General features: G+C 36.2%; 1 protein-coding gene across 7 annotated transcripts in view; it reads right to left on the reverse strand.

Annotated features, from left to right (window-relative positions):
- Nucleotides 1–18,367, reverse strand: part of CBLB (Cbl proto-oncogene B) — a 225,392-nt gene that overhangs the window by 130,331 nt on the left and 76,694 nt on the right. For all 7 annotated transcript variants that reach the window (XM_019665713.1, XM_019665709.1, XM_019665707.1 and 4 more), the window contains exon 4: nucleotides 6,731–6,877. In XM_019665713.1, the coding sequence (XP_019521258.1) occupies nucleotides 6,731–6,877 (147 nt within the window). The remainder of the gene's footprint in view (nucleotides 1–6,730; nucleotides 6,878–18,367) is intronic.

Genomic DNA, 18,367 nt, shown 5'->3' on the forward strand with positions numbered 1-18,367 from the left:
ACCACTCAAATTCATTATCCATACTTCAGCAAGAGTGTCCACCTAAAATGCAAATGTGACCAACCTCCCTAAGTAAAATCCATCAATGGGTCCCCACTGTTCTCAGGGCTCCAAAGAACACAGTTTTAAAAATGCAACTTTGAATACAGAACAAGAAAAGTCCAAAGGGGCAGAAAGAAACATTTCAGAGCATCATCCAAGAGAGAGAACAACAATTTTAATTACTTTGGTCCCTGAGGCAGGGGGTTCCTATAGTGGATCAGAAACTACAACCCTTTATTTGGATTCCATGTTCACCAAGGAATGTTCTGGATATGATATGGCTCCACAGGTAATTTATCTATAGTGAACCAAGCATCCTCACCTGCCCGAGAGTAGCATTAATCACTGTAAATTAAACAAACAAACAAAAAATATTGTTCTGGGTTACACATCAGTTTGTGAGCTCAGTTAAATTGAGCTAAACACACTCTTGCTTCTAACGAAATCACGTTTCCAGGATGAGAACCAGAACCTAAATGATGGTGATTTCACTGAGGTAAACGTCAGTTATGAAGGCATTCACAGTGAAGAGAGATGAAGGAAAAAGGGGGGGAAAAGAACAGAAAAGAAATGAATGGCATTAATGTAACTTTTAAGTTACTCTGTACCTTTCTCTAGAGCAGACACCATAACAATTCAGTCCCAACCACAGCACTGTCCACTGAACAGACTACTAGACTCCTTATTAACAGGTGCGACCCAGATACAATATCAGCTTCTCCATGGAGCTGACTGTTCCTCTGATCACTCTAATAAATAATTAAATTAATATTTGTGAGCTTCCTTAGGCACTTTTCTTATGGGACTGAGCTGATTTTAAATATTAATTTTTTAATATACTGTCTTCCTCAAATTGAATACATACTGCTTAAAGGTAGGAAATTATAATTTGGCAATTTATTTGCTTTTTGTCTTTAGGATCCTGTTGCAATGAGTTGGACAAAGCAGACTTGCAATTTTATTTTCCTTATTGATATAAAGATACTTTGATTTTTTTTTAAAACAGGAAATAGGAGTTGACTAAATAAAAGAAACACTAAATAGCATTCCTTGAGACCTATGTCAGTGTTTTCTTTCTTTCTCTCTAGAGCTCCTGCTGCAGAGTTTCCTTGTACAAGTCTTTAATTTCTATTGTGCAACCACTCCTTTAATTAAGTATAACTAAATTGCCCTTTCTTTGATTCTTTGACTAGAGGGAAAACTGATCTAGTTAATATGCTAGAAAAACATGTATCTCACTCACTGGAAAGGTAAAGCAGCCATTGTCCTTTGTTTCTTATTAAAAGTGAAAGGAAACTACAGGAAACCAAAGAAGACCCACACCACTTCCCCAGGAAATCGAAGGTAGAGGTAATGAACCAAGCTTTAAATAGATCAGTTTTTCCATGGTAAGCAGGACAGTTTCTTATATTCTACCCTACTTTTACATAGGGATATACATCATTTTAGAAATCTATTTATTTATTTGAGCTTTTGCTTTTAGATTTCTAGGGACTACAGAACCTCCATCACACAAAGTTGAATATTAATTATATTATTTGTAGAATTAATAAATATATTCATGGGGTTTGAGCAAGATTAAAGGTTTAAGTTGGTTCATTAGTCCACCACATAAAGTGCTTACTATGTGCCAGACACTGTTGTGGGTGCCTTGTAGGCAGGTTTCAGCTCTTTTAACGTTCACAGCAACCTTAGATAGTAGGTATCATTGTTATTATCATCCATATTTTTTAGATGAAGAAACCGATGCATGGAAAGACCAAGTAGCTTGCCCAAAGTTACCAAACTAGTAAACGCTGCAGTCAGAGCCTGAACACAGATGACCCCTGAGCACGCTGCTTCTCAAACAAGTACGCAAGCTGCGTCTCTCTCACTCACACATGCGCATGCTCACACATATTTCTCTAGTCCTCAACTCATTTGAATTAATTGAACAACAGTTCTTGAAAGTCTAAACATGACACATTGTGCTGAACTACTTCAGGAAACACAAAGATGAATAAATAGGTCTGATTTCATGGAGCTTATAGCCTAATGGGGAATAAGAAAACTAGACAAATAATCTTAATGAAACAATGAAAATAATAAATTTCTGAGGGTAAGCAAGAGCTTACAGGAATTTAAGAAGAGATCTGGTAAGAACAACAGAGATAGAATTATAAGTGAGATGAACACTGAAAGATTAGTAATAATTCTGATGCCCGAGATTATAAACATCTTCAAGGAAGGAGCAACATGAGCAAAGACACAGAAACCTGTAACTGTTAATATGTCAGAGAAGAGCCAAATAATCTACTTGACTAAAACACAGAACATAAGTAAAGGAAGAGAGAATTTACATGCTGGAAAAATATGTCATGACAATTACTAAATGTCTGTTATGTCTACAGTACCCAAAGGACTCATTCAATAACCATTTAAAGAATGGTTAAAGATTATTTTGAAAATGGAGTTATCTTTTTTGAAAGCATTGGCCACAGAGTTCAACACGTAACTCAAATAAATGTATCTTTTTTCACTAATTTTTGGATAAAAAGTCAAGAAAGACCTTCATAGTTGAGCTAGAAAGACCCACATAGTAAACATACATTCAATAATATAAATATATCTAAAACACAAGAGGAACACAAAGCATGGGGTAATTGAGTGTGTGGGAGGGTGTTTATTATTGAGAAAAACCCAGAGAAGGGGGTTTCTGAACTAGATTTGAAGAAGGTATCAAAATTCTGGGATGGTAAAAAAGAAAGAGAGAAGACAGGTATTCCAGGGAGAACTGTAGAAACTGATGATTTAAAAAAAGAAGAAGATAATAAAATCATTGAAAATTCTGAGCAGAGACTAGACATCACCCACCTATTCACCCATCCATCCAATTATTTGGATGGTCTGTTCACATTTACTAGTGTCTATACATACCAGGAAATGTACCAGGCTCTGAGAAATAAAAATCAGTATCAGTAAGGCACAGTCCCTGCCTTCAAGCAATCCCCCTAGTCTACTTGGAAATGTGAACATGTCATCAGTTCACTGCAGTCTAGTACAACAGACGTGAGCACAGGTATCTATCTGGAAGCACAGAGTAGGGGTATCCACCTTAGGTTCAGGTAGTCAAAGGAAGCTCCCAAAGTGGCAACACTGGGTAGGCAGGGCAAGGGAAACTGGCTTCCCATGCAGTGGGTGCATGATAAGAAACAAACACATTAAGATGGTAAGGGTGGGGGAAGCACATTAGGAAATAAGTAGAGTGTTGAACAGTTTGTTTCTCTGAGGATGAACTGAATACAAAGAGATGACACTGGAAAAAATAGTCCCTAAAGCTTGTCATGTTAATAGGATTTTAGACTTTGAGAATCAATAAGGGGATTCGGTAGAAGCACTTCAGGCAAAAAAAAATTATAATGGTTATGATTAGTTCTACTTTTTAGAGAGCTCAGTGGTTTCACTAAGGAAAACAATTGGATAGATAGGTTGCTACTGAAGAGAGGGGAACCACTTAGAAAGCCATGGAAGAATTTGAACTTGAAATTGAAGAATAGAACTTGAAGTAAAGCAAGAATGGGGAACAGAGGAAACATAAAATGATTCAGGAGTTAGAATCCAAGGTTCCTGCTGAATTATAATTTGGTCTAACTCTCCTCAAAGTCAAGAAGTACTTAGCACAAATAGCCCAGTAACTGACATGACCTGCTTAGAAAAATGACTGTCACCAAGAGTCTAACACATTAATGGGTCTTTTTTTTTTTTTTAACAGCTAGTAATATATTTTTTGAGCCTCATGCTTTAAAGTTTCTATATTATAAACTACTAATGGAGTGTGAAAATTCAGTTTGATATTGGTCTCATTTTGCCGAACTTACTTAGACACATTTATTCAATAATGCCATTTCTCTTTTCCTCCATAATTCTACCATCTCCTGGTTAACAAACTAAGAAAGCAAAAGCACGTCTCAATCATTAAACCACTCAATTAATTTGCATAAAACCTAACAAATACAGAACTCCCCAACCAGTTCACTAGGATACATGATGTGTTATTGGTCCCCTCAGTACTCCAAACAGACAGAGCCTCTTTACAGCTAGGCCTGGGTCCTGAGAGGAGAGATGGGCCCTGCCATGACTTCAAAACAGTTGAGCAGAACAGAAATTCATCAAGAGGCATATGACACCTAAAGATTATGGTCTGCTGCCTGCTTTTATAAGGTCTGAATCCTAAAATTGTCTTTAAGAGTTTTACAAAGTCCTTTGAAAAATATTTTTTTCCCCAGTTTTAATTCAATCTTAATATTCTATTCTTGCTGACAAGTCCTTTTGGGGAAAAAAGTCACAATAATGCCCCTTAAGCTAAAAGCTGCCTTATAAAAATCATGATATGTTTGGCTATTTTTAGAACTAACCTCTCAATGGTTCTGTGTTTTGGGGAGAAAATACTGCTTTAAGTTCAAAGGCACTGGTTAGGTCAAATAAAAGCATTCTCACATGACCTCAATGTGGAGCGATCAATGACAGGAAGGCTTCCATGTAGGAACCAAGTTATGCGAAAATACAAACTAGTATTAGAGCATAAGGAAGACAAAATAATTCAACCTCTGAAAGGCTATATCATTCACTCATTCGCTCTCTCATTCAATAAAATATTGTGGAACTATAAGGTGAAAACCCACGGAGAATATAAAGATGGTTTCTCCAATGATCTATCAAAAGAATCATTAATTTTGATGACTATAGGAATATGTCTGAGTTCAAGGAGGAGCTCTAAATGTGGCTCTCATCCCAAAAGTAAAAATGTTATATAAGAAAAATTAAGTAGCTTTCTCAAGTAAGTGAAGACAGGAGACATACGTACAAAGATTTGGAAGGTAGGGAGAGTACGTAATTGGTACTTCAAGAATCCCGTTTGATTTAGTAGTGATTTCACTTATCTAGCAGTTGAACAGAAATTTCAGCCCCTTGACGCCTATTGCTATAAATAAGGAAAATAAAGATGCCTCAAATGCATAATTCTCTGTGGCTTGAGATGCCAGCGAAACAAATTCCTCTCGTGAAAAATGTATGCGCACTCCTTCCATTTTTTACTGACCTTCTGACAAGCAAACAATTTCATAACTCACTAGAATTTTCAGTTTTCAAGAATACCACAATTTGTCCTATAGATTTTCTTAAAATTTTAAGATACAGTTTATTTTAAAGGTTATCGACTGTTTGCATTAGGCTCACAGTGTTAATATATGAGCTGTAACTTCAAGAAACTCTCTCAGTTCTTTCACGCAGAACTCAGCAATGCCTTTCTTCTTTCCACTATTCACAAATATTTAATTAGTACACTTTTGGCTGTTATTCTAATTCAGATGAGGATGAACCCTTTTTTAAATTCCTCATCTGTGATTGGATATTGGAGCATTACAAATAGCTAGATTTCTGGAACACAGATGATGGCAATAATGGCATTTCCTCCTTTAGAGCCTAAAAATAATTCAGAATATATTTTATTAAGAAGTGGGGAAAAGGCTTTAACATTTTCAAAGCCAAAACATTACGTATGTAATAAAATATGCATTGTGCTATGTAAGTATATTCTAATCATGGTGGTAGCTATAAAACATAGCACTTCCCAGAAAAAGAGAAGGAAACACAATGTTACAGTTAATTCACCAGCATCAGAGGGCTAAGACCACCCAGAAATGTACACCAATGTCTTGTCTCATTTCACCAGTTAATGTGTAAATATAGACTTTTAACTACAGATTGAAAACAATAATCTATGTGTAAGCAATCAGTCTTCCCCCTTACTACTCAGCTGGGGTCCTGCCTACATTCCAGGGCATTCTGAGGTGCTCTCCCACCAAAGGGGCTCTTAAAAGGTGGCTGCAGAACCACTTGCTTCCTGATGGCTCTCAGTTCTTGATCATCTCACTGAGAGATTCCCAACAATTTTTTTTTTAAGTTTTGCATGTTTTATTTAAATTATGTATGCTGGCTTCAGATATTCAATTCCTATTATTTACTAACCTCACCTGAGTTGGTGTCTACACACGAAGTCCCTAAAGGAAGGCATCTTTATATAGCTACTTTACGATATAATGCAACTTTGTGATGCCATTATCCTCATTTCTGTGTCTTATGTACACTTGCATACTCTCTGTGCAATGACACAAAGAAAGCCTGAATCAGGGGGCTAAGGCCTCCTCCCACCTTAATTTCAGATCTCAACCAAGCTTACATGCCACCTCCATCAGGAAGCAGTTCCTGATTCCTGAAACTCTGAAGCAACTGTTTCCCTCTGTGAATTGACAGAGCAATTTACAATATTTATGCTACCTTTAAAGTATCCATTTCTGCCTCTTATTTTGTATGTGTCTTGTGTGTTTACTAAATTACAAAAAGTTATGAGTTTCTCATGTATAGAAACTCTTACATATGTCTGCTTCTTAGCACAAACTACTGAACTCAATGAATGCTCATCAAATAAACAGATACTGTATAACTGATATTTACTTTGCAATAACGCAAAACTATTCAGTTATTGATGTATACTTTTGGTGGCTAATCAGAAAAACTAGCAATCAAAACAACCAAAAACACTCAAGTGCATTCTCAAAATTCTAAGTAAAATCTATACCATATGGGACTGGAGGCAGGACTCGGTCATTCTTCAAACAGGGATCCAAACTATAAAATGATTTTTACTTACTTGTCTCCAAAAAACTTTCTCCAGAATTCAGCAGCATCTGCTTTCGTGATACGAAAGTTATCTCCCTGGAATTGCCCATTGGGAAAGATTGCTTTGATTTCTGCCAGCATGTGACTGAAGATAAGGGACAATTTTGTGAGATTTCGCCTGTAGACACAAGGGGGGAAAAAGGAATTAAAAAAAATAAATATATGTGCATATGTTTTAATGGAACCAAATATTATGAAAAGTAAAATTATGTACAGTATCAACCTAGGTCTTGATGTTGATCATGAATCTTAATTTACTACACCCCTAAAAACAAATGTTCATTAAAAGTTGTACATTGAAATTAGTAACAGGGTTTTCACTTATTATTGATCTAAACAGTCATTTCATATAAACATGAACAAGATAAAGTACATGAGTTTAATGGGAGAGACGGGCACCCAAAAAACTATAATCAAATATAAACGCTCAACACAAAAGAGAGAGTGACTATTTCAACATAGGGGAGTAAGGGGAGATTGGTCATGAGAGGAAAAAGTAGGAAAATAAGTAAATGTTTGACAAATGAAAGACTTTGAATAGAGAGAAGGGGAGAGAAGGAAGAGAAGGAGGAACTGTGGCGAGTAGGAAGAGCACGTACAAAAGTACGACGATATGGAAGAAAACTATTTGCATAATATCCAGGTTGAGCATGGCTAGAGAAGAGCAGAAGGTGACTACAGTACATGGCATGAGAAAGGAGAAAGTTTGGTTGGAACATGACATAAAAGGCACCTGAAACAATGAACAAAGTTTTTGTCAAATATACTTTCCGCTCCTACCAAAAAATCAGAGTTTCTGATGATGGGTTCCAGATACGTATACATTTTAGAAGCTCCTTGAGCAATTCTAATGTGTTTCTGTTGGTAAGAGCTCCTGCTATTAAGTAACGGGGAGCCAAAATGGATTAAACAGACTAAGGACATGATCAAATCTCTGTTTCAGAAATAAACAGTTATCATAGTATGAAAAGGTGGTTTGGAAGGGAGGGAAATGTAGATATGGCCTCTATTCTAATGTCCATGCTAAGTGAGGATTCTGACACGATTTAAGACATGAGTCATACTTCAGAATAATAGTATCATCTGCACCCCTTCCTACAATGTTAGTTTCGTAAATTCACCATGTTAATTATGTTCATCAGCCCCAAACTTAAAGGGCTAAATAGTAAAGAAGCAACTAAAACACAAAATACTCAAGAACTTTTCAGTTTTGAACTGGCCTTGCTTCCTTTATATTCCTGCTTCCTCAGAAATCATCAGAGCTCAATATGTCTATATACAGTCTTTCCATTCAGAAACTTCAGCTGCTTTTGTGTGTGTTGAGAGATCTGAGGGGTGGAGGTGGGGCTGCAATTACTTTAAGAATAAAAGTAAATAGAGGGCCCAATGAGTGGCTCAGTTGGTTAAGAGTTGGCTTGGGAGTGCGAGCTCTGAGTAGCAGGGCCGCCGGTTCGGATCCCACATGAGAGCCAGTGACGCTGCGCCTTCTACAGCTAAGATGGTGAACAACAGCTCGACCTGGAGCTCGGCTGCCATGAGTCGCTGGCAAAGGTGTGGGCTGCTGTGGGCTGCCATGAGCTACCGTTAGTGGCTGGCAGCCAGCTTGAGCAGCCAGCAGCCGCAAGGGCTGCCGTGAGCCGCCGTCCAGCAGCTGGTGACCGATCTCCCTCAGCCAGGAAGAGCACAATGATCACAATGCCAACATGGGCCAGTGAAGCGATGTCCTCTACAACTAGACTGAAGAACAAAAGGACAGCAACTTGCCTGTTGTCCTTCCCCAGTCCCCCAGTAAAATCTTAAAAAAAAAAAAGTAAGTAGAGAGGAAAATTAACAGAGAAGGCCATCAAATCTGCAATGTATCATATTTAAAGCCCTACAATGTTTCAATAGGACTTTGACACTGAAAGTTTTGGTTTTTTGCCTCATTTTTACTCATGTCCCTGGGTTTAATGACTCTCAAGTAATGAGCAAAAAAGCACGTTAGGTACCAAAGAGATCATATAATATGTACCTGTCATTACAGTCAATGGGTTTCACTCTTTCTAAAAACATTCACAAACGAAACGTGTAACTGCCTACATAAGATGAATACAGAATAAATGAAGGTACTTGTGATAAAAAGTGGAAAAAATAGGAAGAGAAAGCAATAAAGTATAACGTAATCTACATCTCAATAACTCATCTTTATTGCAAAACCAAACACTTCCCAATTTCCATAACCTTTATTATCTATGAGATTTATGAAAAAGAAGGGTCAGAGCTTAGGCCTTACTTTAGTGCTTGACTAGCAACGATAAACAATCTGCAAAATCATTATCATTATGCATAATGTTCCATCATTTGCTTAGACTCAGCCACACTTCCGCACAACTCAGACTAATTAAAATGTAAAACGTCTTTAATTAGTTGAATCTTTGATCTTCTCATTTATGTCAACACATCCTCATTTAGATGATGGTAGATGTAAGAAATTCAGTCTTAGGAAATGAAAAGTAAACTGCTGAACTCGATCAAGCGAAAGAATTGTGGCCAACACAAACGGCAAACTGACTTTTGAAATTTGAGTTCATGGCAAAGCATAAAGAAGTCACTTTAGAGAATCTGCAACGAATTTATTTCTATAATTAGGCAAAAGGGTTAATTTTCCACCAAACTTTCAATTGATATACACAGAAGAAAAAAGAAAAATCAAGATGGCTGTAATTAGGGGGGACCGGTTGTTCCATATTTTCTGAAATGGTTGCTCCCCTTCCCCGTGCGCCTTTGTTCTTTAATCATATCCAAATGTTTTCCATTTTTCACTGGTGAGATCTGAAGTCTGAAGCACTACGCCAATGATTACCCATTTGGGATATCTGATCCACCGGCTATGTAGACACTAAACTTTCAAACAGAAATTGTAATATTTTATCTTTATAGTTTACCTTCCAGAAGTTCTAGTATCACTAATATCTATATAACTAATCACTGTTTAATTATAAAATGTATGTATAGTTCAATTTTCTTGTTCCTGAAAGTGAGTCACATTTTTATCGACTTTTTGCATACTAGGGCAAACAAAATATATATATATTTTGTCTTTAGTCTTTAAAAAAACTCAAATTCAAGTTGTTAAAAATATGCCAATGCAAGAGTTTTTTTTTACCTTATTTTTCACATATAACAGACTATATATTTATTTTATATTTGATTTTTAAATACAGACATACATCATACATATGTAAATGATCATTTGGGAAATCCATTATTTAAAAGATTAATTTACACAGCTTGCAATCCATACCAAGATATGAAAAGAATTGATAGCTAATTCTACTATATGGTGTCATTTAAATTTACTATCTCAACAAATAGGTTTTGTATTTTATACGATTGTGTGGGTTTTTTTGTTTGTTTACTATATTTTGCTATACATTAGGTGTTTTAATTCCCCACCCTACTCTGCACCCTTAAATATCCACTTAAAAAAAAACCCTCCAATTTTGAAAGTAAATTCCAAGAATACAGTCATCTCTAACCATCTAGACATAGCTGGAAGAAAGGCAAGAGCCATACATCTTTGCAGCTGAAATATTTTTTCCTATTATGAAATGTTTCCATACTTGGCCAATTTTCCCCAAGCGCACTTGACTGCCTCTCATCATAAGACCAATGATGATGACTGCTTAATAAGGATTTGATGCTTGTAATCAGGACTATGTTTCCATCACTGAACCTCTCCTACCCCAAAACAATGAAAATAATAACATTTTGTTTATAAAGAAAAGACTCAATAATCTTATAAATTTAATTAATTTTACAAGGAATTTTGCAATACTTTTTTTACTTTTAGTATGAGATATTTTATTTTGACTAATGACTAACATATTTCCCATTAACCATCACAAGCTAAGCCGTTTTTAAAACTTTGTTTTGTGTGAGATTTCATTTATAAGAAACCTTTATGGAATAAAAGTATTTTGATATACTGGGTCATCAATAAGTCACTTCTGGGTTTCAATACTGGGTAAACCAATAAACATGTTAATATTAGAGGAGCCTTGAAGAATAGGGAGGGAGGGAAGGAGGAGTAAAAACATAGAGGGGTAAAAAGGAAAGCTATCTACATGAAAAAAAATGAAGAATGAGTAATGCATCAGCAACGTCAAGAATATCACCTAAGGGCCAGCTGAGTGGCTCAGGTGGTTAAGAGTTTGCTTTAGAGCACGAGCTCTGAGCACACGGTCGCTGGTTTGATTCCCACATGGGCCAGTGAGCTTCGCCTGAGCTGAGCTGCCACTGAGCTGCCAACAGGTGGCAGGATGGCTCAGTCGGTGAGAGCATGCGCTCCTATCAACAAGACTGCCTGTTTGATGGTGGGCTATGCCCGCCCATGGCTGGGACTGAACTCGGCACCTTGAGCTGAGCTGCCACCTGGATGTCTCAGTAGATAAGAGCATGCAACTCTTAACAGCAAGGTTGCTGGTTCAAATCCCACATGAAAAAAAAGAATATCACCTAAGAAGCAAACTACTCATTTATCCTGGATTCAATCATCTAACACTGTATTTCTTTAAAATGGTATGATTCAATTTTTCCAAAAGTAAAGTTACGTTTGTGAAGTACAGAATGTGAGGTTCAACCAGAGTGAATGAGCATGACTACTGAGATGATGGCGCTTCACTGTTCATGAATAAGTCTGTAGCTTAAAGTGGCTACAGGGAACATCGTAAGGGAACTAGACATAGTGTAGAATGACACAATCCTACCCTTAATAAATTTATGATGCAGTATGGGACAAAAAGACAGATTATTACAACACAATATGGTGGGAGCAATGCAACAATATAGCCATCTTGACCCAATAAATTAAATTTGAAAAATAAAAAAACAAGATTTGACTAGTAGGTTCCACTAGATGTGCAGGCACACAAAGAATGTAATCTAATTAGACCATGTAGTTTTTTGTGTTTTCTCCATTCAAAAAATAACTGGTCATAAATCAAAGAAAATAAAAAGCTTTAAATGCTGAATTAGTGAAAAACTTTAAATGACACTTTATATCAGTGAGGTCCAAAGTCTGTGAGAATGTACTGCTTTGGGAGAAGAAAGGGGAGACCATTTTTTTTAATTCAAAAACTATTAATAATTCGATTCTCACATTTAAAAGGTAGACCGTCTTCTTAATCTTTACAAGGTGAAACAAATTCACTATAAAAAGAAAAGCAGGGCATAAAGAGTATAAACAGTAGCACTTAAAATGAAACTTATGTCCAGTTAAAGAGCAATTTCCATTCACTGTATTTCTGATGCAATTCCCTCCAAGACAGGTTTACAGAGTTACTTCACACTACTTTTGACCTTGGGAATACTTTAGTTCCTAACACTCTAGGGAGACTAGGTTGATGTAAGCCTTGTCTTTCGTTTCTCCTTCTTGGGAATAGACTATTAAGATGGATTGGAGTGTCTTAAATAAAACTGGATCTTACCCATATCCCCTACCCAAATGCTTTCAAGTTTTTATTACTTCTAAGGGGAGTACGAAGCACATCTTAAAAAGTCCAAGTACCAACAAAGATTCGGTCTACCCCAAGTCATAAAGAAGTGAGAATTGTGCGCAGAAATGATCTAACCTGAGACACAGAAAGTAGGACAATTTTTCAAGCTGCTCCATGTTACCTTGTAGAAACTGAACAGCTTGCTTAAAAAGGAATTTAGCACATGATGTCAGTCCCAAAACTACACTCAAATAGGTAACCAAGGAAGGTCTTTTTCCTCTATTAAAGAATACATAATCCATGGGGGAGGTGAAGCCCAAAATTGTGGCTGGGAAAGATGAACCCTGGGCATCCTTTGCTATCTCTGTAGTATATTCTTCAACATGTTGCCTATAAGCATCTATTAAAAGCAAGAGGCTATCCCTCAAAATAAGGATGATGCCCTCAGGGTAAATACATTTGCTCTTTTCAATGGACAATGTACAAATGTTTTACTTAAACAGAACTCAAACAGGAAATATGCCTATCATGTTCAAATGTAGTAGTACCCTTTGACAAGTTCCCAGGCGATATTCAAGAGACATTCTGCTTAATCTCTCAACTATCCTATGTTCAAGAGTTTGGCCCTGAAGAACTGGTTTCATATCCTTAGTCTGCTAGTAGTCTTGAACGAGTTACTTAACTTCTCTCTCTGAATCAGTTTCCTCATCTCTAAAAAGTTTAAATAAAAACACCTGTCTCACTGAGTTGTGAGAAGTATTTCAGACCTGTAGGGAAGAGCCTCACACATCTAATTTTAAAAACACTCAACAAATTACTTATTAATTCTACCTACCACTTCGGTTTAAAAGTATATTTATCATAATAGTCTTTCTTCCATAGTCCATTAAACTGATAGCCATCTTAATATGGTAAACTCACCATCGCCTTATTAAGATCATCAATTGCTATGGTGGGCTTTCATAATTCCACAACAAACAATGGGTAAGTTTTTGATTCATCCATTCAGTCATTTATTCTGCAAATCTTGATTGTCTATTATATACTAGGCGTGGTCTAGGCACTGATGGTACAAAGATGAAGATACATAACCCTACTCTTAATGAATCTAAAGGACTTAAGAGAACTCCAAAGGTATAGAAAAATGTAGTGAGAATAAGGCTGAGATAGAACCAGAAAAAGCTGGTAATCAATGAAAGACAGAGGAGTTTATGATGTTTGGGTTGATGCAGTGCTGACCAGAAAGTGGCCCTGCACTGCGTAGATAAGAGTGAAGGTGAACTAGGCTACAAACTAGATAACTCCAAGGTTGAATGGGGCCTTTCATGTGGATTTTAAAATCTCCTATGATTATGAGAGCAGTCGGCAAGAAGAAAAGGACTGTAATAAACCTTATCTCAATATATGCAATAAAGCTTCCCAAATAATATTTTTAAATGCCAGTTATTTTAACTTTGTGGCAATGCCAAAGTAGGATTAACGCCATCGCTTTGATGATTTCAACAAGCAGTTTTACATGGAAAATTTATTATGAGAACCCTACTACAGTATAATTTGATCACTTGTACTTTCATCTGGTTTAAAAGCTTAACAATATCTACTTCAATAAAGAAAACTCGTTTGTCTTTGGTGTTAGAGGTCCTTTGATTAAATCTAATCTGTAACAAGTACCCTTTTGTAAAGTAAATCTTAAAAATATAGACCAGTCTGTTACTTGAAAGAGAAAAGAAAAAAAAAATCTACTCCTACAGTCCTTTTTATTTAAGATAAAATACAGTGCGAGTTCTGTGAACTTAGGGGAAAGTAATCATTGGTATGAGAATCACATGGAAGCAACCAAAAGCTAGAACTTGGTTTTGTTTGATTTTCTTTGTTAGGTTCTTTTCCAAAGAAATAGAAACACTAGAAGTTTATACTTAAGTATATTGATAAAAGCAATTTGATAATCAACAAACAAAACAAACTCGACCTTGAAACATTATTTTAAAATCGAGATTCACTTTTTTTCTTTGCAATTCCCAGTAGGCCACCATAAAAAAATGTATAGTGAAATAAGAATCTGAATTATGTCAATTAGTGAGCCTTCACTGCTTCTAATGAAAAATCCTTAATTATTCTTTTAGTTGTTACATATCCTAATCCACTGTTTTAACTTTTATTATATTTGACATTTCAAGACTTTTGTTAGGTTTTTACTCAATAGAATACAGTTTAAAATTATCCTACAATAATATTTTCTTCAAAGATTTCTACCTTCCATGGGACCAAGCTACCTTTCCACCGCTTCTCACATCACTTCTCTGGGCTGTCCTCAAGCTATCTGAATGGTCTCCTGCTTTTCCTGATCCACACCTCAAGTGAATCCATCCCTTCCTCCTCTCCGATCCCAAGTTCTATGTCTCGGCCTGTTTAACTTTTACCTGCTCCAGTTTTATGTCCAAGTACTCCTGTGGCATCATTTCCATACCCCTTCCCTGAGGCGATCTATCAGGCTCTCAAGTGCCACACCACGTCTGCCATTTCACATTACCTGCCACAGCAAAACGGTTTCTCTAAAGAGCATCACGGTTATTTTGTATACATGTTGCATTGCATTTCTATCAGAGCAAAAGTCTTTGTTGGAGAAGAAAAAGTCTAATTTTACCTGTAACGGCTTCTTACACATAACAGATATCCAACAAATGTTACTTTCAAGGACCATGAAACTATTTAAAGAACTATAAATAGGAAAGGATTTCCTGACTCCAAATCAGCGCTAATGAACAGATAGATAGGAACAGTATATAAAAACAGTTTACAAAAAACTACATTTGCAGTAAGGCATCAACTTTCTAAACCTTGATGAAGAATTTTAATAAAATCCATTTGAAAAGACAATTTAAAATACAGGGTTTGACTCTAAATTAGAAAAAAAAAATTCTGTCCTGTGAGTTCTGAGATCTTTCTTTTCTTGCCCGTTTTTCAAAAAGTTCATTTGTGAATGGCAAAATAGCAGTAGGCAAAAGGAAATTAATGCTACATTCCCCACGCGCAGTTTCCAGAAACTCAAGTACACTGAACACATTTGTCGTATTTCCTGAGGAAGCATAACATAGTTTCCCATCACACTATCTGTTCCCTGAGTTCTTTCGTTCTTGTAGTGCCGGAAATGTTTCTTATTGATACCTTTTTCCAACTTCAACCCTGCTGTCTTGGATTGGAGCAAGTAAAAGACAAATGAACCACAGAAGGAAGAAAGATAGCTCATCACTCCGGTGCTCATGCTGTGTGTTACTGACAGGAGAAAACCAAAATCATGAGATTGATTCCATCTCTTCTCCTGGGGTAAAAATTATCTTTATTGATATGGTAGGGCAAATATAAAAATAAAAACAAGTGCAATTTTACCAAGACAGTCTCGTTTATTTTTGGTATAATCTAATATGGATACCACATCAAAATGTTTTATGTGTAGGTGTACACACATACACACCATGTAATAAAAGTGTGAAGTGAGAAAACCAGGATAACAAATAGTATGCCAGTACAGTATCAGTTCTATTAAAAAGCTAACTATCGTATAATAGATAAATAGAAAAAAATATTGGCTATATACAAAAAGACATAAACAATCTCTGGATGGTTTTTAATAATTTTTCTCTTTATTTTTTTCTTGAAATTTTCCTATTTTCAACAAGAAACAAAATGTCACTGAAAAGCCATTACTATATTGATTTTCTCATGCAAACTTACAGTGTGTCTGTAGGACAGTAAATAGATTTCCAGACACCGCCTCCCCCTCATCCTCTGACAGGCCCCCGATATCCAGGCAGGTTGCTTGGGCTATCAAGTCGAGAAGGCATCTCTGGTGCAGTCACCCCAAACCATTTACTTAACCATTAATTCCCAGTTTTCTCAAAAGGATTAGCCCTTTCTCCATAATACATTCACCAGTGGCACACGAGTATTTTTTCAAAAACTTCCCTAAAAGAAGGGCTCAATTATAATTTCACATTTTTAGAATAAGATAAAGCAGGGAATACAAAGATCAAACAGTCCAGGAACTATTTAAATAAAATGAAAAGTCTAATTCTAATTGGTGACCTTATTACCTGTCTTCTTAATAGTCTCCTAAAAAATCGCAACTCAAGTTGAATTATTTTTAGGAGCAAGAAAGTCCCTGATAGTTATAGAGATAAATCAGCACATCACATATACTCTTTGTCATACAACAGCATAAAAGAAATTTATAGTCACATATGAGCAGAAGATTCAATTACCCTCATTTTTCTTCAGGTTACCAGGTATGTGACATGTATGTATGATAATGGTTCAAGGGAAAAAAGTAATTTAGATGTCTACGGTCCCACAGAGAAATGCTATTTATTTTTTAAGCACTAAGACTATATTGGGACTTTTTTTCTTTCAAAATGAAAAACAAAAAGGTAAAGCAATCATAGAAAATCATGGCTGTCATAATTTACCAATTATTAGCAGTAAGATTTTCCAGGACCACTATAAAATTCTTAAACTTTCTGAATACAGCAACAACAACAAATATATTTTTTTAAAAATAGGTCTAAGATTTTCTTAAACTGGCAAAAGTTAAACTGGATATGACTTATTCTGTAGCTGAGTGGTGGTTATAAGGCCTTTCTAGAGAAGCGGTTTCTACATTTACAACAAAAAGCCTCATTAAAAAAATACTGGGATACAGTGGAGGAGAACATGGCATCAGTAGCACAGAGGTCACCCTATCTCATTACTCCATGATGTGAAAATGAACTGAAAGCTTCTCCCATCCGAAGTTTTTCCTCCGTATCAAGAGGTGATTATGTACCTAAGTCCTGAGGTCCCATAAGTTTCTATGGCGCTATCACCACTTTTATTCCGGCCGGTAGGAGGTGATTAGATGGCTCTGGCATTAAAAGCCCATATGCTTTAGGCAAAAACTGTGAATCCATTTCACAACCTGCAACTAATATGTAAGTATAACATGCTACATAACCTTTTCAATTTCCAGACATTCCTCAATATGCCTCAGTCTGAGACTGCAGAAATCCTGAAGTCAGGATACAAAAGCTAACACAGAAAATTGAAATTATAGTAAGTATAAAAAGCCATTAGTACATTTGGAAGGCTTGATTTTTATTTTGTTCTTTACCATAATAAGCATCTCTTACATTTCCTTTTCTTTTTCTAACAAAGGAAAATCCTTGAATAACATCAGCTCTCAAAACAAAGAAAACCACAAAGCAGCAGAAATTTTAAAAAATCATAATAAAAGGCAATTTAAAAGCTCTGTGTTTAATGTTAATGAATAGTAAACACTAGAATATTGAAACCATATGAAAAATGCAGACTAGTAGAACGGAGTATCCCCATTGGAAAACTTATGGTTTAGAAAGTAGGTTTTATTTATTTGCTCTTGGTAAGGAAATGTGCTAATATGTGTAGTAGGCATAGGATACTATCAGGCCTAAGAATTTTTAACTTTCATCTCAACCAAGAGTTTAGAAATATCCAAATTTAGGGAGACTGTTATGTTTACCACATGATGGCTAATCAATAACATGAATCAAATCCCTTAACTATTTCAGTCTGTGGGAATAACCCACATCAATAAAACCACCCATCAGATACTGGCTTTAGAGCAGAAAGACAAATACATCTAATCTGCCTACATACACCCTGAAGGCAACATATTATTATAGTGAAAAGCCCCAGCTGCAGAGTCAAATTTACCTAAACTGGAGCTTAGTAACTGGATAACCTTGGGTACTAAATTAACCTCTCTAAGCCTGACTTGCCTCCTCTCTAAAGAATGAATGACAACAGCGCTTATCTCAGGGGATACAGGGTGAATTAGGGATGGCCCAAACATGTGTGCAGCTCTGTCCATCAAGGAGCGCAGTCTATTTCCTCTTCCCTTGTACCTGGGCCAGGCTGTGCCTTGCTTTGACCAACAGGATGTGGAAGAAACGACACTGTGTAAATTCTGAGGCTAGGCCTTACGAGATTTGCAGTTTCTGCCTTTACATCTTAGAAAATACCCTTGGAATTTAGTCGCCATGCTGTGAGGAAGCCCAAGCAGTCATAACAAAAGGCTCTAGTAGATTCCCCAACTGCATGACAGCAACAGATGTTGAGTG

This window comes from Hipposideros armiger, unplaced genomic scaffold (genome assembly GCF_001890085.2).
Source record: "Hipposideros armiger isolate ML-2016 unplaced genomic scaffold, ASM189008v1 scaffold_448, whole genome shotgun sequence".
NCBI classification, from domain to species: domain Eukaryota; kingdom Metazoa; phylum Chordata; class Mammalia; order Chiroptera; family Hipposideridae; genus Hipposideros; species Hipposideros armiger.